At 38.8% G+C, this 22,186-nt stretch overlaps 1 protein-coding gene and 1 long non-coding RNA gene across 2 annotated transcripts in view; both read right to left on the bottom strand.

Annotated features, from left to right (window-relative positions):
- Nucleotides 1-671: 671 nt before the first annotated feature.
- Nucleotides 672-22,186, bottom strand: part of LOC134289462 (uncharacterized) — a 209,586-nt gene continuing 188,071 nt past the window's right edge. The window contains exon 2 of the long non-coding RNA XR_009998535.1: nt 672-849. This is a non-coding gene — a long non-coding RNA (uncharacterized LOC134289462). The remainder of the gene's footprint in view (nt 850-22,186) is intronic.
- LOC109429006 (probable cytochrome P450 6a13) lies at nt 11,565-21,133 on the bottom strand. Its single transcript, XM_019704845.3, has 7 exons — nt 20,852-21,133; nt 20,460-20,790; nt 20,144-20,331; nt 19,961-20,082; nt 12,734-12,831; nt 12,397-12,671; nt 11,565-12,336 (listed from the first exon to the last, which is right to left on the bottom strand). The coding sequence occupies exons 1-7, from the start codon at nt 21,076-21,078 to the stop codon at nt 12,054-12,056; spliced, it is 1,524 nt and encodes a 507-aa protein (XP_019560390.3). The 5' UTR covers nt 21,079-21,133; the 3' UTR covers nt 11,565-12,053.

Raw genomic sequence — 22,186 nt, 5'->3', positions numbered from 1 at the left:
AAAAACAATACCTGGTACACAAAAATTTCATTCATTTGTGCCAATTTCTGAAAATCAAATTGAAGCGAAGAAGTTTTCGAATTCAAAAGATAATCCAAACAAGTTTACTTTGTTTCAGATAGACTAAAGATCTAATATTCAAAAAACGTTACAATAGAATGTATAAAAGAAGGATGTATGTATTGTAGAAAAGAAAATAATTGAATACACATATACATATGTACATATTTCATCAATACACAAGCGTTTTCATTGATATAAAACCCTAAAAGCAAATTTGTCTTGAGCCCTTTCCAATATCAAGCACGTTTTCAATGTCAAGCACGTTAAGATATTAAAAAAGTAATGTCAATTTCTTGATTTTGCTTTGGCTGACCAAGCCATGTGGGAAATTACACTGTTGAAAATGCTTTGACATCCATGTGCACAACAGAACATGTGCTCGATGAACAAATTGAGATTTGAAATTATGAAAAGAAATCCACGTACTCCGGTGAGACTCGAACTCACGACTCCCAATTCGCTAGACGGGCGCTTCTATTCCTTCAAGCTACGGAGTCACTCGACTATCTCCGTCGCCAGCAGGCCTAGAACTGAACTCGATTCCACAATCGCACATGGTTATCTTCTTTTCACAATCCAAACCCCCTTCGGATGGGATTAGATGAACATCTAACACATTGTCTGTTGTGCACATGTATGTCAAAGCGGGAGAGGAAGTTATTTTTAATTGTCGAGAGCTTCGGGCACTGCCTTCCAATCACTTATTGGTATGGCAATTAGTGTGCAGTCGGACTCTCGACGGGTCGGTCCTCGGCCGACCGAATACGGTAAGGGTGACCGTAGCACCTTACAAATGTCAATTTCTTGATTTTGCTTTGAGTAGTTGAGCCCATTAAGTTTTAATGGTTTGTCATTAGGATTCTGGATACATTACTGTACGAGTTAATACACAACACGCAAAAAAAAAATAAAATGAAAAAGTTTTTTTTAGAAATTTTTTTTCCTTAAAAGTGCCCATCTTGTGATGTATGGAGGAAAGTTAGGCAACTATGTTGTCTTTCTTGGGAAAAAAAATTCAAAACATAAAAAAGTGGACTTTTTCAGTAAATTGACTTTTAATTTTGAAAAGATATTTTTTAGCGTGTAAAACATTTTTTTATATTTTTTAAATATGTTTTCTTGAAAGCTTGGACAATTCCCTAAAAGTCCCCCATACATCACTTTTTTGTACAACTTATCATATTCGAGTTATATTTTTTGTGAAAAGAACGGCTAATGCGCAACACGCTAAAAAAACTAACATGAAAAAGTTTTTGTTAGAAAAACTTTTTTTCCTTAAAAGTGCCCATCTTGTGATGTATGGAGGAAAGTTAGGCAACAATATTGACCTTCTTGGAAAAAAAATTTCAAAACATAAAAAAGTGGGCATTTTCTGTAAATTGACTTTTAATTTTAAAAATATATTTTTTAGCGTGTAAAAATGTATTTAGAAATTTTAAAATATTTTTTCATGAAAGCTTGGACAATTCTCTAAATGTCACCCATACATCACTTTTTTGTACATCTTATCATATTCGAGTTATTTTTTGTGAAAAAAAAACGGTTAAAGAACTTTGACTCTTTTTAAATGTTAGTCTAGGTTAATTTTGAAAAAACAAAATACGCAAAGTTGCTTGAAAAGGTAAAGTCTTGAAACCTACAAAATTTCATAACATTCTGAGGGGGTGCTGCCAACCCCGAAGACGAGTTGGTGCGAAATTCGTCAGGTTATAAAAAAATCATTGGAAAAAAATTAAAGAACTTTTGATTTACTGAAGAAATCACTGGAAGATTTTCCGAGAGAATTCAAGGTTGAATTTCTGGAAGATTCTCAGCAGGAAACTACGAAAGAATCAATGGAAGAATTTTTGAGGATACAATAGAATTATATCTAGAGGAACTCTTTGAAAAGTTATTGGATTTTTTTTAGAGAAATTCCCAAACAAAACTTTAAAGGAATTTTTGAAGAAATTTATGAAGGAATCTTGAAATTTATTATCATTGGGAAAGTTTTTGAAGGATTTTATGGATTTTTGGAGGAATCTCTGGAAAAAATACTAAAGAAATTTTCAGACAAATAGGCATTTTTTCATTACCATACGGGTTCGAGTTGGAGGGTCTCAGATTTTTAAAGCCAAGGGCTGAAAGTCTCTTTAATAAAGACAAATCAATCAATCAATCTCAGATTTTCATGAAACTTTTTCCACTGGCAAGGCTCATGGATATATGAACAAAAAAAATGAGAAAAATTCAGGGTCGCCTATTTTTCCGGAAAACTCAGGTGGATTTTTTTTGTTTTCCCCGGACACTAATTACTATGAAAATCATAACTCAAGAACGAAGCATCGTAGAAACAAAGTGTTTTTTAGAAAATGAAAGCAAATATTCTCAGAAATCCTAAAAAAATATAAACAGGAAAAAGCTTTCCACAATATTTTTCACTGTTGAGAAAATTCGTAAAGAAAAGCCGAAAAAGCAATGCCCGAACTCGTGTAAAATTTTCAAAAAAATATATTTGAGAAGGTTGTTTTATAAGCTTTAATCGCTGAAATTTTTAGAATGCACTTTTTTCGTTTTTGAGCTATGGCCAATTTTGTTGAAAAATTTCCAACTGTGTAATATAAGCCGTTTCTTGAAAAATCATAACTCAAGAAAAAAACATCGTAGAAACAAAATTTTTTAATGAAAATGACAGGAAATTTTCTCAGGAATAAAAAAAAATATGAGGTGGAAAAAGTTTTCCATAAAATTTTCCATCGTTGAGAAAATGCATAAAGAAAAGCCGAAAAAACTATGCCCGAACTCGCGGAAAATTTCAAAAAAAATATATATTTGAGAAGGTAATTTTATGAGCTTTGATCACTGAAGTTTTTGGAATGCACTTTTTTTTCGTTATGGCCAATTATGTTTTTGCAGAAACCACTTTTGAGTAAAATTACACAAAAAATGGTTTCTGCAAAAATGGAAAACATTTTCCACCACAAGAACATTCAGAAGATACCTTGATCCACACTCTACATGTGTAGGAAAATCGATAAGGAAAATATTGCTTTGTTATTTAATGAAAAATCAAAAACCAGATTCACCTTAATGTGCAGAATTTCCTGGATATATCCTTAAGAAATCACTTGAAGAATCTGTGCAGCAAGGATTATGATAACTCAAACAAAATTGGACACCAATTGTGTATTTTACCCCAATTCCCTTCTACTATCGCGGTTGCTGTGGCAGGCGACTGCTGCCTGTGCAGGAGAAGTCGAGATGCAAATTCCCTTTGCCCATCCGTGATGGAAGTAAAGCAATGCAATGATGATGACGACGACACTGGCGATCGTGTTCCATAATTCATCGGCGCGACTCCGTGTAGCCCGCATACGGGCCTGTGCTCTATGGGATGCAGCTTGAGCCCCAAAACCAGCCGGCAGCAGCTCGGTCTCGAGCTCGAGCTCGAGTGGTATGCGGCGCTCTTATCGATTCCAGCGTGCTGATATGGTTCGTATTACAATTATTTCCTATTCACGACGTAGTGGGGGAGGATCCAGCTGGATGGGGACCGACCGTGAAAGAGGGAAGTCCGCAGTTGAGCTGTCGTGCTATGGTTGGCCTTCCCGAACGTTCTCGTTCTTAGAGATATGGAGTAGAAAAGAACCAGAACAGTTGTCGAATGCTGTTATCGGTACTTTATGATCGAATTGTGTAGAACAGTATGGTTTGAACGGGATTCGTTCGAAAAGCAAAAACGATTTACCGTAAGCTCTCAAGGGCAGATAGTTGTGCATAGGAAATCTAGATATTTTTTCGAAGGACTTCCGATTGTGCAAGACTATATATACAATAATTCAATTAATCCCATGTTCTGAGCTACATTTATATGGCTTCTTCTTGTTTTTCTTTGAGCTTCTACGCTCCCACTGGAACTTGGTCTGCCTGTCTTCAACTTAGTGTTCGTTGAGCACTTCTACAGTTATTATTTAAAAGACTTTCTTTACCTGCCATTGCATAGCATTGTGGGTCAAGGAAAATGCTACAATATGCCCAAGAAAATCGAACAAAGTTCCCGATCGAGAAAAGTTAGCTTGATGATTTTTTCATGTCTGGTTCGTCTTCATTGCTTGATGATTATTCCAATTTACTCCGGGTGAAATTTCCAAAAGAATTCTGGCAAGTTTCAAGGAAATTCATGGAGAAATTATGGAAAAAACCGAAGGAAATATTGAGGAATTTTCTAAACAAATTCTTAGAAGATTTCCCGGAGAAACGGTAGTAAGTTTCTAAAAAACCCAAATTCCAAGATTTTCCAAATTCACTCCCGTAGAATTTTGAAAAAGTTTTCTTGTCGAGGAAAGATTCAAAAATTTTCCCGACAGAATTTCTGGAGAAAATGTGGAATAAAATATCAAAGAAAATTTCCTACTGGAAAAATTCAAAAAGAAACCCTTACAGGAATTCCCGAATAAACTCCTAGGGGTATTTCAAACACATTTCAAGGTGGAAATCCTAGAGGTGTATCAGAAAATGGAGGGAAATTTTGAATTTGCAGGAACCCTCAGAAGCATTTCTAGATAGAAACTATTTTTTTAGAAATAACCAAAAATAACTGGGAAATTTTCGAAGGAACTGTTGCAGAATTTCCCGAAGGAGTTTTAGATGAAACTATATCTAGAGGAATCCGAGAAAAAATGCGTGATAATTATTCCAATTTACTCCGGGGTAGAATTTCAAAAAGAATTCTGGCATAAAATCTTGAAGAAATTCCTGGGCGAATTGTGAAAATGCCGAAGTAAATTTTGCAGCATTATCCAACAAATTCTTAAAGGCATTCCTAGAGAAAATTTTGCTGGAACTTCCAAAAGAATTACAAAATTCCAGGGGCTTAGGAAATCACTCCCGAAGAATTCCACCCCCTTTGGAGCCGGAGGGGTCATATATGACCCCAACATAGAAACGGCTGTATAAATTCACCCATTCAATGAAACAGAATACTGTCTTCGGCAAAGTTGTTGAAAATTGAGTCCTCTATTAGGGAAAAATGGGAATATTTGTATTTGGGATTTCATTGATAATCTAGAACATCCTGAACACCATGAAAATTGAAAAAAAAAAACGAAGTAATTGACAAACCAGTTGTTCTAAAAGCTAAACTTGGATGTGGGTTACGTTTATATGTATTCATTTAGCCTTCGTCAAGAATATCGAATATGTTCTGGGATGTTCTAGGTGTTCCAAACTGTCCTATAGTGAAGTCCGTCAAATCTACAAGAATAATTTCATGTATTTTCGCCACAAATAATAGCATTGCATATCCTACTGAGATTCGTGAAGCTCTTGAAATCTACAATGTGTAGACACTGTAGGGATATTCCGTAGCCATAGCCATAGGTCAGCCAAACTACCTTGGAGTTCAGAACTTCAGGTATAAACTCGTAACAGTAGGCATATCTGTTATACCGAGTAGCGTTGCATAATCAACCGCAGTTACTGGAGCAATCTGAAGTCTACTAGCTCATTATAAACCTTTGGGACATTCAGGGTCGTCCAAACTGTTCTATAATGAAATCCTTCAAATCTTCAAGAAAAACTTTATGTGTTTTCATCATAAATAATAGCATAGCACAATCTGCTGGGATCCACGAAGCGTTTGAAATCTTAAATGTCATTTAGAGACACTACAGGGATATTCCAGATCAGCCAAACTACCTTCAGAAACAGTTAAAACAGTTCAGAGCTTCTGATCTACGCTCGTATTATAAGCTATATTTAACATACTGAGTAACGATTCATAACCAATCGCGGTCACTGGACCAACCTGAAGTCTACTACCCAAGCAACATACATGTCACAATGAAGTGTCGACAGCGCAGGTTTTTGGTTGTACAGGAACTACATTCAAAGGCAGAATAACTTTAAAATGGCTCCTGTACAACCAAAACCTTGCGCTGTCGACTCTTCTTTGTGACATGTGTGCTGCTTGGGTATGCATTATTATGAACCTTTGGGATATTGAGGGTCATCCAAACTATCCTGAAGTTAAGCTTTGATATCAACAGTAGCTATTCTTACATTGATCTTTAGGCTGTAATCTGTAATCCCACTGTCATGGCATGAGTCATTTCAAGATAGTTTTGAGATATTCCAGATCAACAACACTACTCCGGAGACTATAGCTTCAGGTTTACACTTGTGATGATTGCATTTGCCACTACGTTAAGTAGTGTTACATAATCCAATGTACTTACCAAAGCAGTTAGAGGAACAATAAGCGCTGTTATACATTCTTGGAATATAATGGGCTTCCCTACTGCTGCGAAGCTTAGTTTATAAAAAAACAACTACTGTAACTTACATCCGTAGATTTTAGGATCTAAATTCAAGGACAGTTTGAATGACGTAGTATATTCCGACTGATCTGATACTGTATATCGGACTTTCAGGAGACTTACTGGACATAATAGATTACAAATCGTAGCTTTGTATAATGAAAGAAGTTACCGTTACATCCGTAGACTTTAGGATCTTAACTCAAGAATAGTTTGGATGACCTAGGATATCCAGAAAAAAAATCTGCATAATATTCTACCGTTTCTATGCTATTGACCACCTGAACAACATAAAAACGTAGAAAAAAAAAACTTCATAATAACGCTTTGAAAAATTTTGGCTTCAAAGGGTTAAACGGAATTTCTGATCGTTGGTCAAATGGTTCCGGAATTATTTCGGGGTATTGTGGGATAGTTTTTTCCACGAGAGTGTTGGTACTACGTATGCTACATTCTGCCGATGCATGCCTTCCGACATACCAATTTTCATGAATTTTCAAGTCAACTTTTGGCCATTTCGGACACTTTTGTTCACATTGGTCACATTCCGGGATCTTCAGGCCACCTGATTCTCCCGGAGCAGTAGACAATATCAGAATTTACAATACAAGTTTGTTGAAGACCAGTTCGATTGTTTCTGGTCACGTCGGCCGTATTCCGGGAGCTTGTGGCCACTTGGTTCCCCAGGGATGTAGCCAGTTTTTGATTCGTTTCAAAACCTGTCTTGCCTTGTGACATGGCAAACTTTATGAATTTACAAAACAAAGAAATTTGAGGTTATTTCATGCATTTTAATTACATTGGTCATATTCCTGGGTCTTACGGTCAAACTTTATGAATTTACTGGACAAGATTGTTGAAGGCTGTTTTCAGCATTTGTGGTCAGTACCTAAAGATCTTGCAGACACTACAATGGTTTCCTCCTAGATTTTCGTTCAGTTCCATCTTCAAAAATTTCCTCTGGTAATTCTGCAGACGATCTCTCTGAAATTTCTCCAGGAGTTCTGTGTGGAATTGCTCCTGAGTGTTCTTAGGAACTTCTTTGGGAACTTCTCGGGATATTGCTTCTGGAACCCCTGCAGAAGGTCCCTCTTAGAAACTTAAAAGTGCTTTTTTTGGGATCCCTCAAGGACGATCTTCTACACTCGTAGCTCCGTTCGGAGTTCATTCAGTAGCTTCTCTTGCTATTCCTGATAAGCTAAGCTTCCTGATATCCTGATGCTGAGGGATCTTCTGCAGGTTTCCAAGAAGCAATATCCGGAGATATTCCTGAAGAAATTCCTAAAAAAAACAGGAGTAATTCCATATATAACTCTATGAAGAATTTCAGGACAACCTAAAGAAATTTTGAAGAAGAGACTCCAGAAAGAATACAAAAGGAAAATCTAGAAGAAAACCATTGTAGTATCTTAAGGTTTTCTAAACCTGATCACTTCCTCGGAATGTGGCCAAAATGCTCAAAATAGCCTTCCACAAACTTGTCTAATGAAAGCATGAAGACTAGCTCTTAAACATATAAAAATTTGACCACTTCTCCAAGGGAATTAAGTGGCCAAATGATCCGGAATTTGTTGGAAGTTCCTCCTGAAGTTAATTTGATATTTTTTCAGCATTTTTCGCGATTTGTCTACGAAGTTCTTATAAATTTTGTACGGGAATCTCTCAAACAGTTGCTTCGGAAAACCCTTCAGGTAGTAGTTGGTCTAATTGTTTATATGAGAATTTTTCCAAGAGTTCCTCCTGAAGTTTCCCCAGGAATTATTCCGGATAGTCCTTCAAGAATTGTTTCGAAAATAGTTCCAGCATTTTTTTTTGACACTCCTCCAAGATTTTCTTTCAAATTTTCTCCAGGAGATCGTTCAGTGGCTTATCCAAAAGTTTTTCCATGAATTGCTCCGCAGTTTCTTTCAAATAAACTCCTTAGTAGTTTTCCAAACGTACTCCCGCAAAAAAAAAATTAGGTAATTCTTCAAAAAAATCCCGAAGCAATTTTTCAGATTTTTTCGAGAAACTCAAAAAGCAACCCGTAAAGAAATTTAAAAAAATGAATTGCTGAAAGAATTTCCTAAACAAACACCTCCTTACCTGGAAGAACTCATAGGAGAACTCTTGTTGGAACATTTTTCGAAACAGTCAAAGGAATAACAACAGTATTCTCCAAAATAGCTTCTAGAGAATTTTTTGAAGATATTTTTTTATTCTTCAACCACTTAACCTGATTTTCAGCTCTTTTGTCCACTAGGGCACTGCGTGAGCGATTCCAATTGGCGGCTGCACTTACACTTTTGTACAGCGCCTAAATGTATTCTTTTCTTATTCGACTAATTCTAATTCGAACTGGTAGCCTTTTTGCGCTGCTGTCACTTTTCTACTCTGTCCATGGTAGAATGGTGAGCACGATGTTGCTACGTGGCTTTTGTTCCATTTCCAGTCCGATTGGGGGTCCATTATGAGTTGCCGTTAGCCGATATCCAAGATTCCGGGTCCGTTAGAACATATGCTCAGAAGAGGGTCAGGTGTCAGCCGCTCTCAAGGGGAAGAGCAACTGACGGAAAATTGCAAGTGCCGGGGCTGGGATCGAACCCATGACCATTCACTTATGAAGTGATCGTGTAGCCTCTACGCTACGGGCCCCGGCAGATTGAAAATACTTCTAAGGGATTATCGGAAGGAATTATTTCCCAATGGACTCCTAAAGTGACTCCCAAAGCATCTTTCGCAGAAACTTTCGTAAAAACTTAGAAGTGCAGAACTAAAGAATCTCGAATTAAAACGGTGGCTACACAGTCTTTAAATCCCTGATTAAACTCATCAAACAATTCGCGAAAAGATTCTTCTAAAGGACTTCTGAATAATTTCCTGGTGGAGTTACCAGAAGAATTTCTGGAAAAATGTCCATAAGAACACCTGAAGTTCCTAATCAAAAAAGAAATATAGAAGTTATCGAAGGAACTACATTTGGGTATCTTTAGAGTACTTGTAGAGGAAGTGCATGAATGTTTCTGAAGGGTTTCCGTAAGAAGACAAAAATAATTGCTAGGAGAGTTTCTTAATAAACTCATGGAAAAATATTCAAATCACTGCCAGGGGAAATTCCCGAAGCAGTTTTTGGAGAAATTTCCAACAAAAATGCTTGAGAAACTTCCAAATGCACTTCGAGAGGAATACGCGATAATTTCTCGATTAATCCCAGAAGGATTTTTTTAAATAATGTCTAGATTCATTCCCGAAATAACTTCTGGAGTATTTCCAATAGGAATTTTATGGGGAATATGCATTGTGGAATTTCTACATGTGGGAGGATATTCAGTAGATATTTCAAAAAGTAAAAAGGAAATCGTGCTGTTTCTTTTTATTCCACTAAGAATTTGCATCCTTTGACAGATACGTATTTCGACCTTAACTGTAAGGTCGTCTTCAGTATCTCGAACTTGACTAGATTAATATATTCCAGAGCTGTGCGAGGATTTTCCGTAGCTACTTTTGGAAGAGTTTGTAGAATAACTGAAAGGATCCTCGAAGAAGTTTCTGGAGGAGTTTTATACAAAACTTCTTAACAAACTTACTAGAGTACTTCTAAAAGAATTCCCGAAGGATTTTTTTCAGAAATTCCCCAAGAAATTCACGTGAAAACTACTGCAGGAAATGCCAGGGAACTTCTAAAGTTTTCTCTGGAGGAATTTCCAAATGAACTCCTGTATGAACTGCCTTAATTTTTAAAGGAACTCGGTAACAACATCTGCAAAGAATTGCCGCAAAAACTCCTGAACAATTTTAAAAAGTATTCCTGGTGGCAATCCCAAAGATTCTCCAGAGAAACACCAGAGCAAAAACTGCTGTAGTATTAGAGAGATAACTTCCAACTTCAAGAAATTTTTACAGGAATTACTGGAAGAACTGGTGAAGTAAGACCTGAGGAATTTTCCAAATGAAATTCATAAAGGGATTTCCGGAAAAAAATTTTGAAGTAAACTCCGAAGGAATTCTCGAATTCCATAAGATCCACTAGAAAAGTTTACGAATTTACTTCTGGAAAATTAAGTGCATTGCTGCAGGATTATCATGGAGGAGTTTTCGAACGAACTTCGGGAGAAATCGGGAAGAAAGTTCTGAAGGAAATGTTGAAGCAAGTACTAAAGTGTTTTCCAATTGAAATCCAAAAGAAATTTATGGAAGAATTGTTGTAATTTGCTAATGAATTCTTGGACAATCACTCGTAGGAGATTCTGAAAGAACTTCTGTAGTAACCCTTGAACAGGAGGAACTACTGCATAATTTACTGCATAAATTACTGCATAATAAAACTCCAGGAAAAATAAATAATGATTCTTGTGTAGGAATTATGAAATCAATGCCTAGACGTATTTCAAAATGATTTCCTAGAGAAATACTTCTAGAGGTTTCCCTGAAAATATGTTATTTATCTAATTTGAAGGAACCCTCAAAGGCATTTCCGGAAGAGTTATCAATGGATTCTTTCCAGAAGCAGCAGAATGAAGTCCAGAAGGATTTTTTGATAAAGACTCGATAAAATTATCCGAAGCAACTGCTGAAGTATTTTCCGAATGTGTTTTGTAGTAACTACAAAAAGTTCATGAAGAATTTTTGTAGGAACTCCTGAAAAGATTCTTAATCAAATCATGGAATATCTGTAGGAACTGTTGGAAGAATTTCCGGACTCCTGGAGAAATTTATGAAGGATCCCAGCAGGAATTCCCGAAGAAGGTCCTGAAATAATTCCCGATTGAACTTTTGTAAACATTTTCGGAAATGCTTTTTAAACATCTTAAATCAGCAATTTTCCACATCGAGTTTCTCAGAGTACTCCCAAAATAACAATTTCATTAAAGGGATATCGCACTGATAACAATATAAATAGACAATTTTTAACCAGAAGACCATCTATGTTGAATTGCCAATAAAAAAAACGAACGTTACATAAGTTTGCAACGAAAAGTTATTCGAAGCTTCAGTATACTTTATATGTAAAAGTCATTTAAAGTTTGAGTTTTATACAGCTACTGCACTTTAGAGCAACTCGGGTGCACAAAATACGTCAAGGACGTAAAGGTTAATCAATTATAAACAGGTAATACGTTTTACAAAATCATACACTACCAGTAAATGATGTATCTTCATACAGAAAAAAGACTTCAACTTTACGATGCTGCTGAAGCCATCGTTTTCCCCATGTATATCACAAGTAGCCAAATATTTCCACTCAATTAAGATCTAACCCAAACATCATCATCGGGAGCCTTCATGACGGAACTATCACCGCGTAAAAATAGATACTAATTGAAGTGCCTTCTGCATCCGGCTTCTTCAGCCACCGTTGTCATCAGCACCCGACAAACAGGAAGCACACGAACGAAGTAGACTGCCAAGCAAACATCCAACCCAGCCAGAGAGACACCCACACGAGCTGGCGGTAGCTTTTCTGGCTTTTCCTTTCAACATCATTGGAGAGAGCTGCAATGTTGACTCGTTCTGATGCTTGCTTGCATTGGCTTGGCTCGGAAGTTGGAGTGCTTCATAGGAATCAAAATTAACTCCTGTGTGCATCAATTAGCTAGATTTCTGTTTACACTTCCGATGAAGATTAGCATCATTCGAGTCAACACCGACGTTTGAACTTTGTTTTTAATTCGAGCTTTAATTCATTCAAACTTATTGCGGAACTAAATAATAATATCAACGTCGTTCGAACACCACCTGCAACCCATCCTTGGCTTCGGTCAAGAATGTGTTCCTACTGTACTGCCACGGCTTGTAGGTAGGCGATACACGAACTCGGAAGTTCTGAACCAACTTCAGCAAACCAACTTTAATTTGAATTTGAGCGAATCGCATTCCCAGGCACATCCGAGGACCATCGCCGAAGGGGAAATACACCGGAAGAGTACGTTGAGCTTTCTCCTCCGGGCTGAACCGTTCGGGGCGGAACTTCTTCGGTTCCGGGAAGTATTTGGGGTCCCTGAAAGGGACGAATTGTGGTTATTTCAACGTTCGTGAGAAATCTGAATGGGGTTCTTACATGTGCACGGCCACAATCGGAATCAATACTGTGGTTCCAGGTTTGATCCACGTTCCCACTTGCTTGCCGTCGACTTCATGCTTCAGACAGTAGTATTTGGTGCAAAGCTTCTGCAGGCCTGCGGCAGGTGGTGTTATCCGTAGGCTTTCCTGTAGGACCCAATCTAGATAATCGATCTGCTGTACCAGATCGAAGGTGAGTGGGGAGTCGTTCGTACCGATAGTACGTTGAATTTCCTGGTACAGTTTTTCCTGGACATCCGGATTTTCTGCCAACTGCGGGTATTAAAGGTTTCAAGAATCAATATAGTGCATTGATTTAATGTAATGCGACTTACATGGAGGATGGCAAATCCCATCGTAGTACTGGATGTTTCAAATCCTTCGGAGAAGAAAGCAAGAGAATGACCAGCGATCATCTCTTCCGTGAGTTCAGCTATAAGAAAAGATGAGTGATTCAATGAGAACTAGGAATGTTTTGCTTTCAGTTTAGTTTCTTTTCAGTAACTAAACTGAATACTATTTTTGGAACCAACAGAGTTTACTGGTATTTCCATGGGATCTCGCATCACGCAGTATTTGGGATTTAGTGCGTAAACGGCACTAAATTTATGAGGTTCAAAACTTTAAAAAAATTTAACATGTGATGAGTTACTTTTGTTTGAGTTACTTAGCTCCAATTAATTTGTCAAGATTGGTGTTCTAGCGACTACCGCTTTTGGTTCATATGCAGAAGGTACTGGTTTCAGGGAAAAATCAAAGCTTTTTCCTTATACAGGTACTCTTTGATATAATGTACAAAAAAGTGTTCTCTTTGTATGTTATATCGAAGTGTACGTTATATCGAAGCAGAGACTTATTTAATATTTTTTATGCTAGTATTGATGTACACTACCCGTCATAAGTACGGCCTCACAAAAAGTATTGCAACAATATTGCATCACCCTGTATCACCTCGATATCTCTAAAACCAGATCACCTACAAAAATGCCGCCTTCAGAAAAGTTGTTGCTTTTGGGCTCCTGAATAACTTTGCTGAAGACAGCATCTTTGTAAGTACTCCGGTTTTGGAGATACCGAGGTGAGTCAGGGTGATGCAATATTGTTGCAATACTTTTTGTGAGTCCGTACTTATGACGGGTAGTGTATAATGTATATGACGTGAAATTAATCCCAAATAATGATTTCGGTGAAATTCACAAAACCAATAATTAAAAACTTGAGTTATGACGCACCAGTCATTTCGTTTTTTGTGCTTCGATATAACGTACACTGAATTTTTCCTCAAATTGCGCTAATTCTGGGTAACAAGGCTAATGCTGCAACAAAGCATTGATTTGAGTGATTTCGTAGTTTATCTAAGGGTTATTCGTGGGAAAAATAAAATTTTTCAATGTTGTACGTTATATCGAATTCATTATATCGAGGGTACGTTATATCGAAGAATACCTGTACTATGTATCTCTCCATCTACTTCTCTATACTTTCTTCTCTACATATTCATCTCAGGTGTAAACGTATGTTCATAGCCATCGCTAGAACTAGAAACAAAAAGCGGTTTCCCTTTCTTCCAGCTTTCACAGCACAGTATAAATCTATCATATAACGCCTACAAGCTATGCTACCTAGCGAACTGTGCCGCATTACTTTCTCAGTAATCTTCACATAATCTCATCCACGCACCAATGCGTGAACCCCTGTGCCAAAAATAAATATTCCCCAACAACACTCCAACATTCGTATAACCTTATGAGCATAGGACTCAACGGCCTGTTGAAGCGACTGCAATCATCATTTCTCTCCTCATGTCCACATTGACCTGCAACCTGATGTAGCAGGCGTCAGTGTCGCCTAAAAATAGAAGATCATCCATATTGACACACTGAAGAGACCTGTTAGTCCCAACCAGTTATCTCATTGGTTCCTTGAGTGAGTGTAGCTGGTCTGGCGATACCAATGTAGCAATTACAACCAGTCAATGAAGCCCAAGCCCAAACGCCCCCCAGTCAACAGCAAATTTCTAAAAAACCGAAAATGTAAAGATAAAATGGAAAGGTTTTTTTTTAAATTCTGCTTCTCAGGGAGTCCTTATTACAATTTAGTTGTGTTGTACTAAGGTTCTCAATCGTAATGGGCCACAGGAACTTCTCAAGAGCTGAAAGTGCTAGAGAGAAGTGTAAATGTTTTTCAAATTAATCATTTCAAGAAGCATTATCTTCAATATATTGCTGCAAAAATCAGTGATTTTTAGTCTATGGCCACGGACCATGCAAATTTCTCAAGAACCGTAAGTATGAGGACGAAATGGAGCAATGGGGTCAAGGCCACGTGAACTCCTGAAGCGGCCCGTGATCCCGTATTGGGCTTTGCAACACCATTATACTGTAATCATGAGTGATCCATGAGATGTTGCATCATTATCATTTTTCCGTACAACTTTTGGCTCTTGGAAAACAAGTATGGCCCTTGATTACAGATTGGATTATGGATGTTCATACGCGTTTTAGGTGTTTTCAGAGGCGTTAAAGGAGATTGAGGGGTTTTACGCAGTGATTTAGGGGTGCTGCAGGGGATGTAAGAGGATTCTGGGACGTTCAGGCCCACCCTGAAACATCCTTGAAATCTCATTTAACACCCCTGAAATTCTAAAACACCATGTAACGCCCTTGAATCCCTCATGAACTTACTCCCTCTGAAACTTACTGAACTTACTGCCTCTGAAACTTACTGAAATGCCTCCAAAAACTCACTGAAATCCGATCACTTTTCCATGTTTTTCGATAGTGGCCCCAAACTTTTGGTCGATGAAATGAAGAGCTAATTTACTTAATAACTTTTTTTCAAGATTTTCTAGCTAAGTTCTGTAAAAAGCAGTTGAAAGCTAATAGAAAATGGGTTATGTTACCGCTCTCATCTTAAAATTTGGTCGACCCAATTTCCAGCGACACTACCGTAAGTTTATATTATTTTTTTAGAAAATTTGGCAACTTTGGGTTAAGTTTACATACAATATTTTTTGAAAAAGTTTCTTTTAAATCATGTTTAAAGATTCTTTGACTTATTATCTTTTGAATGAGACCTAGGGTTTTGAAATCGGACGCAAATTGGCGAAGATATGGGTATAAAAAATGACATGTTTTTGAGGGGGTGAGATAAGAACAATCTGAATCTGAAAAGTAAATGATAACATTTGCATGGCTGATGATTTATAATACTAGCTAAAATTCTAGTTATTTTAAGGTTGCAGCCAAAATACCATCACAATCGAATCGCTAGAAACAGAGATTTTTATCCTCAAACATGATTATTTTGTATGGAAATCTGCTCTGTCTTTATACTTAGTTCCGTAAAGGCCTGAAAGAGTTCAATAGCGGTTTCGAGGGTTTTGCGGGGTTTCAGGAGCATTGCATGGGCTATTGGGTGGGGTGGGGGGTAGGATGGTTTCCATGAGACGTTACAGGGGAGTTCTCTAAGGGCTTCGGGGGCGGTAGAGTGAGTATGAGACGGATTCAGGGGGTTTCTGAAGACAGTTCAGGGGGTTTCGGAAAATTTGCTGCCATTTTTGACGCAATTTCAGAGAGTTTCAGATGCGTTAAGGGAGTTTCAGGGAAGTTTTGTAGATTTATAGAGGGTTTTGGGGGCGCTACAGAGGTTGTAAGGAGGATCCAGGGATGTTCACTGTTCAGGCTCCCCTGAAACGTCCTGTAGCCCCCTGATACATCTTTGAAAGCCCATTTGACGTCCCTGCCTGTCATTCTCCAAAAACCACAGGTAACGTCCTTGAATCCCACAGAAAATCCACTGAAATTTACAGTAAGGCCGTCGATACTTTCTGTAATCCCCAGTAGCACCCCCGAAAAGCTTCTGAAAACCCCAAGAAACTTCCGGTAACGCCATTAAAACCACTTAAAGCCCTGTCTTACCAACAAAAGAGCCCCTGAGAACCACTAGAACATCCTGAAATATCACTGATAACCCCCTGTAAGTGCATGCTTCTCTTAAATGCCTCTCTAATTAATAGTTGCATATAACCTGCATAAAAAAAGGGTTATAAGGTTCTGTGACGATACACTAAAGTTTCCCCAATAGTTTTTCCAGGCTGAAATGAATAAGTAAAAAATGTTACTTATCCGTTTCAGAGCCTTCCAGGTGCTACATGGGCATAATCTTACAATTTTATCAGATGCTCTTCAAGGAAATTTTGCAAAAGGTGAAATTAGATTGAATCACAAATATATCTAGGAATTTGAAATAAAATCGTCTAAAAATCATTCAGCGATGTTTCAGGGGATACCATCTTCAAAAATACGCTCGTGAATTCATCATTAAAAGCTATTCCAAAATCAGGTGTCCTCCATGAAGTTTTTCTATGATTCTGACAGAATCCATCCAATGGTGGAATTCCAAAAATGGAATTCCACCATTGGTTTTTCCAGTGATTTCAATCTTATTTCTTGTTAAAAAAATTTCATGAAGAACTTCAAGTGGCTCCTTCCAAATTTACAAGAAGACCCTGCAGAAGCTTTTCCAATAAATAATTTAAAAAGTTTTAAAGTTTCTCTAGGACTTCTTTAAAAGATCCCCCAAGGATTTTTTTTTTTTTTCAATAAGCTTCTTGAAGTGTTCTTTAAGGAGTTTGCAGTAGCTATATTCCAAAAGCGTCTTCAGAGATTTATGGTGAAGTTTCTCGCGGATACTCTAAAACCTTTAATGGACCACTTTGAAACATTCAAGTTTTAGCGGGAATTTTAAAATTTTACTGGAGTTTCTAAAGAATTTCCATCTATTTTTATCAAGGATTTTCCAAAGTTCCAAAAGATATAAAATTTATAAAAAATTATAGAAGTTTACAGAAAATTCCTGAAGGAACAATTCATGGAAGAATTTTGGTAGAAACTTTCGAAGAAAATTATAGATCAATCTCTGGAACAATTTCTGAAGGATTCCTTGAGGAATCCTTAACCCTTATGTGGCCGACAGGGTACCCGGGTACCCAGCGCCCATTTAAAAAGCACGGTGTAGAAAAAAGCATAAAGTTTGTCGGACACATAACGGTTATAGTAGTTTACGCAACAAGGTGCAGTATGAAGATTTTTACAGCACGAGTCGTACATTTATCCAACGAGGCTTGCCGAGTTGTATAATTACGAGAAGTGCTGTAAAAATCGAGTTCTGCACCGGGTTGCGTACAACATTTTTTGCAATTTCATAAATTACCACTTGAGGATAGTTTTGAACAAAATGTTTTCATCAAACTGCACAGTGATGTTAATAGCCATGTCTAAGAAAGTCTGATCATAGCAGGTTATGCTGTACAGTTGTCACAAATTTTCAAACCTACGTCCAGAAAGCATCAAGAAGCTGATCAAAACTGAAAACAGTGCTGTAATGGTTCATTACGCAACGCAAATCAGTGCTGTAATGAACCATTACAGCACTGCTTATTTGGTGTGGGAAAGTAGGCCTTTGCCTGACAGATTTGCATGAGGTAAAACAGCCTATTACGATAAGAAATTGCAAAAAATAAATTTTCAAAATAATTTTTGAAAAAAAAAGTGTTGAAGCAATTCCGAATGGAATTCTAGAAAAAATAACTGGAAAAAACTTCTTAAGGAATTTCTGCAGGAAATTATAGAAAAATTCTTAAGGGTATACCTGAAGTATTGTAGGAATTTCTTTCTTAGAGTAATTTGTTAAGGATAAGATACGATAGTGCTTTCTTTCCACTTGAAACTTCTGGTGGAATACTTGAAACAATACCTAGTGTAATGGAACCAGGGCTGAAAGAGCTCGAAGTGGTGGAAGCGAAACAGAAGCGGAAAATAGAGAAAGAGTAGATTTGGCACCGGAAACGCCTGGAAATGAAGCAGGAGCTGTTCGAGATACGCGAGATATCCCATCAGATGGAATTCGAGCAAGTGCGGACGGAGATGCAAGAGAAACTGAAGCGGAATACGGATGCGGCCAATGGTGGAAAGGAGCTGCAGGAAGCTGTTGGCAAAGCAAGGAGGCCTCAGGGGCGTTGCAAGTGGTTTTCAGAGGCCTTCAAGGGAATCCGATAGGGTTTCAGGGTAAGGGGGGTTTCATGTAGTTGTATGGGCACTTCAATGGGTCTCAGGGGCGTTTCAAGCAGCCTTCAGGGGTATCAAGAGCGCTTCAGAGGTTTAAGGAGCGTTTCAGGAGGCTTTTAAGTAGCCTCAGGTACGCATCAAAGGGTCTCAGAGAGCCTAGAGATATTCTAGTGGGACTCGAGATCGTTTCATGGGGGCTCAGGGACGTTTTAAGGAATTTCAAGGGGCTCCAGGGAAGATCCAAAGAGCTTAACTGAGGGGTGTTTTGAGGGGTCTCAGAAGGTTCTTTTTTTTATTTTTATTTTTTTATAGAATGAGAAAATCTGCAACAGACTCAAGAGGTGGTTCCTCGGGTGATGTGGGGATCGACCCACTAAAAACTCATTCTCTCTCTTCCTTACCTTCGCGGTACGCCCGTTAGGGATGACTTCGAGAAAAAAAGGAAAAAAAAAAGAACCAGAATGCTCCAAAGGGTTTCAGAACCTTACGATGAAGTTCCATAGGGTCTCCGTAGATCATGACACCCCCTGGGATCCATTTTATATGCCCCTGATACTCCATGAAATGCCCCTGATACTCCATGAAATGCCCCTGCTACCCTTTAAAACGCCCCTGAGATACCTCCTGAAACCCCCCAGGATTCTTTTAAATCACCTACGATATCTCCTGTTACCTCATTGACACCCCCTGAAATACCCCAGAGTCCCTGTGAAGCGCCTCTGGAGCCCCTTAAGTCCCAAGAAACCTCATGAGACTCTTTGAAGTGTTCCAGAGGGGTCCTTGAATCCCCCTGAAACTTCCTCAAACACACTTTAGATCCTCTGGAACTCCCCTGGAAACCACTTTGACCCCTTGAGGCGCCCCGGAGGCCACATGGTACCTGGTAGCTGAAACGCCCTCAAGATCTGCAGGTACTCCTTTGAAACCCGCTCGGAACTCAGGGACACCTTCTGGTACTCACTCTGAAACCCCCTGGGACCTCCTTGAAACGCCCCTGAGATCTGCGGTACCCTCTGAAACTCCCTGAAACGCCCCTGAGACCCTTTGGAACTCCCCTTGAACCACTTTGAGACTACTTGATGCGGCCCTGAAGCCATCAGAAACGCACTCGGACCCCCTTGAAGGCCTCTTAGAACTCCTGAAACGCCCATGAGACCTCCAGGTACCCCTCTGAATCACGCTCCGGGCGCCTAAAACACATCTGAAACTCATTGGGACCCCCTTGAAAAGCTCCTGATATCACCTGGTAAACCCCCTGTAACCTCCCTCTGCTCACCCCTATAAACGCCTCGGGGTTTTTTTTCGGTCTTGCAGTTTTCGGTGTGCAATCAAAACGACATATGCGCGACGTTTCGATGGTCTATGCCATGTCATTAATTGCACATCGAAGACTGCAAGGCCGAAAGAAAATTATATAGAACTTCAACATTGGCCTGCATAGACAATTGGACTGAGGATCCCTGAACTTAATATCGAAAATCCCACACAACTTACCTGATTTGGTTTTTAACAGTGACTGCAGCTGATCATCTCTCTCTGGTTGTTTAGTTTGTCGCTCTTTTAGCAGAGTGGAAACCAAGTTCCGCATCCATCGGTCAACCTCCCTAGGTAAGAATCTACAAATAGGTAAAACTAAAGTCTGCCATTTTTATCACAACTCCTCACAGCAATACTCACGGAACCGGAATCAGCTTGGTCACGTATGGCACGAACAGCATCAGCATAAACTTGATCCCCGCCAAGAACGTCGGCTGGAAGATCTTCTTGCCCATCACCCGCCATTCGCTGTTCGGGTTCTCAAAACATTCCGCATCCAAGCTGAACGCACACCCGGCAACATTCTGGGTCGTATAGGCAGCCGATATCTGGATGGAGGCAACATTCAAAACAAAGCCTTTAATTTTGGTAATCAATTTTGCGCTGATAAGACCAGCGCAGCTTGGTTATCTCAACGCCGCGGTTAGATAACCATACTTGGATGGATGCAACTCACCGATTTAGCTTCCACTTCGCGACCGCACTGTCGTCCGATAAAGTCCACAAATTTGCCACTGATTTCGTCCATTATCGGAAACAGTTGCTTCATCTTGCTCCCGGTGAATATCGGAGTCAGCAGCTGCCGAGACTTTTTCCACCGCTCACCCTCCACCATGAATGGGTTGTGGGCCAACAGGGGGTCCAATTTCTCGTCAAAAGCGAAATCATTCGCCGAGAAGCACGATTGATCTCGCACCAGAACGTTCTTGATCATTTCTGGGTCCCGGATCAGCACCGATGGTTTGAAGATTTTGAAGTAGCCGATGAAGGGGGCGTTCGGGAATTTGCTGCACAACAATTAACAATGAAGCATATTTACTGACAAATCGGAATCATTACACAACTTACCTGTACCACTCGTCGATCATCTCGGCAAAATGTTGTCTCAAGAATATATTCGATGCGATGTTCCCAAAAATCAGCGAAGGTTTCGGACCGGACACATTTTGCAACTCCCAATACCGGAAATGATACTTCAAAAGCTCCCGCACCAGTAAACCTGCTGCCAGAACCGCGAAGAACGCCAACGGATTGGTGTAGAGCAATCCGATCAGAAAAGTAACGGTGATTATCATTTTGCTGTGGACCACTCTAGGCACTGCGTGGTCGATGTGATTACTACGGTGACTTGAGTCGAACTGAAAAATTCGGACGATGGGCGATTCAAGCTCACGGTTCGGGTTTGAAGGTTTGACGATGAGATTGAGTATTGCAGATTTTTTATTTTTTTTTGCTTGGGAAGCGATAATGAATGAACACAGGGTTCCAGCTTAGGCCAGATAGGAGATAACGGTTGTGATATCGGTTGGATTTAGTGCTTTTTTTTTATTCATGACCACATTTGGAAGATATAAAAAGTTCCATAGATTCGGATTCGTTGCGATGCCCGTAAAGTAAACATTTGGGTGATTAGGGATTGACGATGATCACATGTTGTAAAACAATTTATGCTTATAATCTGATGACTACTGGTTGTTATTCATGTTTTACAGTGCGGTGCGGCTGTATTTTGATACTTTGCTTAGTATCCTGTCCTTCAATTCCTTCACTGCTACACACTGGTCTGAATTTTGCCGAGTTGAAGGTTTCAGCAAAAATTTTGCTGAAATTCAGCAAAATTTTGCTGATTTGTTCAGTGAACTCAGCTGATCACCAGTAACGTTTTGCTGAAATTCAGCAAATTTTTATGAAAGTTCAGCAAAAAGTTTTGCTGGACCTTTCAGCTCGGCAAAATTCAGCAAAATATTGCTGAAAGCGTTTGGTGTGTACTGTACGGGTTTCTTCAGGTATTCCAACAAAAATTCGAGCGGAGATTTTTGGCCAGGAATTCGTTCAAACTTCTCCGTATTTTTTTCAAGATATAATACTAGGAGTACCAGTGTGTGTCAGAAGTAGTGCAAAGTTTTGTACAGTTCTTCCTAGATTCCTTTATAGATTTAATATATAAAATACCCTTAAGAAATTTACTCAGAGATTCCATAAAGAGTTCCTCCATGACTATGGTTTTAAAAAAATAAGCAAGCGTTTCCCTTATATCTTGAGAAATTGTACAAGAAATTCTTCGAAGCATGTCTCTAGAGGTATCACCAGGAGTTCTTTCAGGCATTGCTTCAGAAATTTTTCAGGATTTTTTTTAAGAATCTCCACTGGTATTCCAGGAAATATTTCTGACGGAATCGCAGG

Source organism: Aedes albopictus, chromosome 3 (assembly GCF_035046485.1).
Source record: "Aedes albopictus strain Foshan chromosome 3, AalbF5, whole genome shotgun sequence".
Taxonomy (NCBI): domain Eukaryota; kingdom Metazoa; phylum Arthropoda; class Insecta; order Diptera; family Culicidae; genus Aedes; species Aedes albopictus.
This window is presented reverse-complemented; position numbering and strand designations above follow the sequence as displayed.

Bases quoted from the DNA above. Each gene is read 5' to 3' on its own strand.
- LOC109429006 (XM_019704845.3), bottom strand. From the start codon at position 21,078: ATGATAATCACCGTTACTTTTCTGATCGGATTGCTCTACACCAATCCG. The intron at 20,791-20,851 runs GTAAGTTGTGTA...ATTGTTGTGCAG, and splicing joins ATGATCGACGAGTGGTACAG to CAAATTCCCGAACGCCCCCT. The intron at 12,337-12,396 runs GTAAGAACCCCA...CGTCCCTTTCAG, and splicing joins CCGATTGTGGCCGTGCACAT to GGACCCCAAATACTTCCCGG.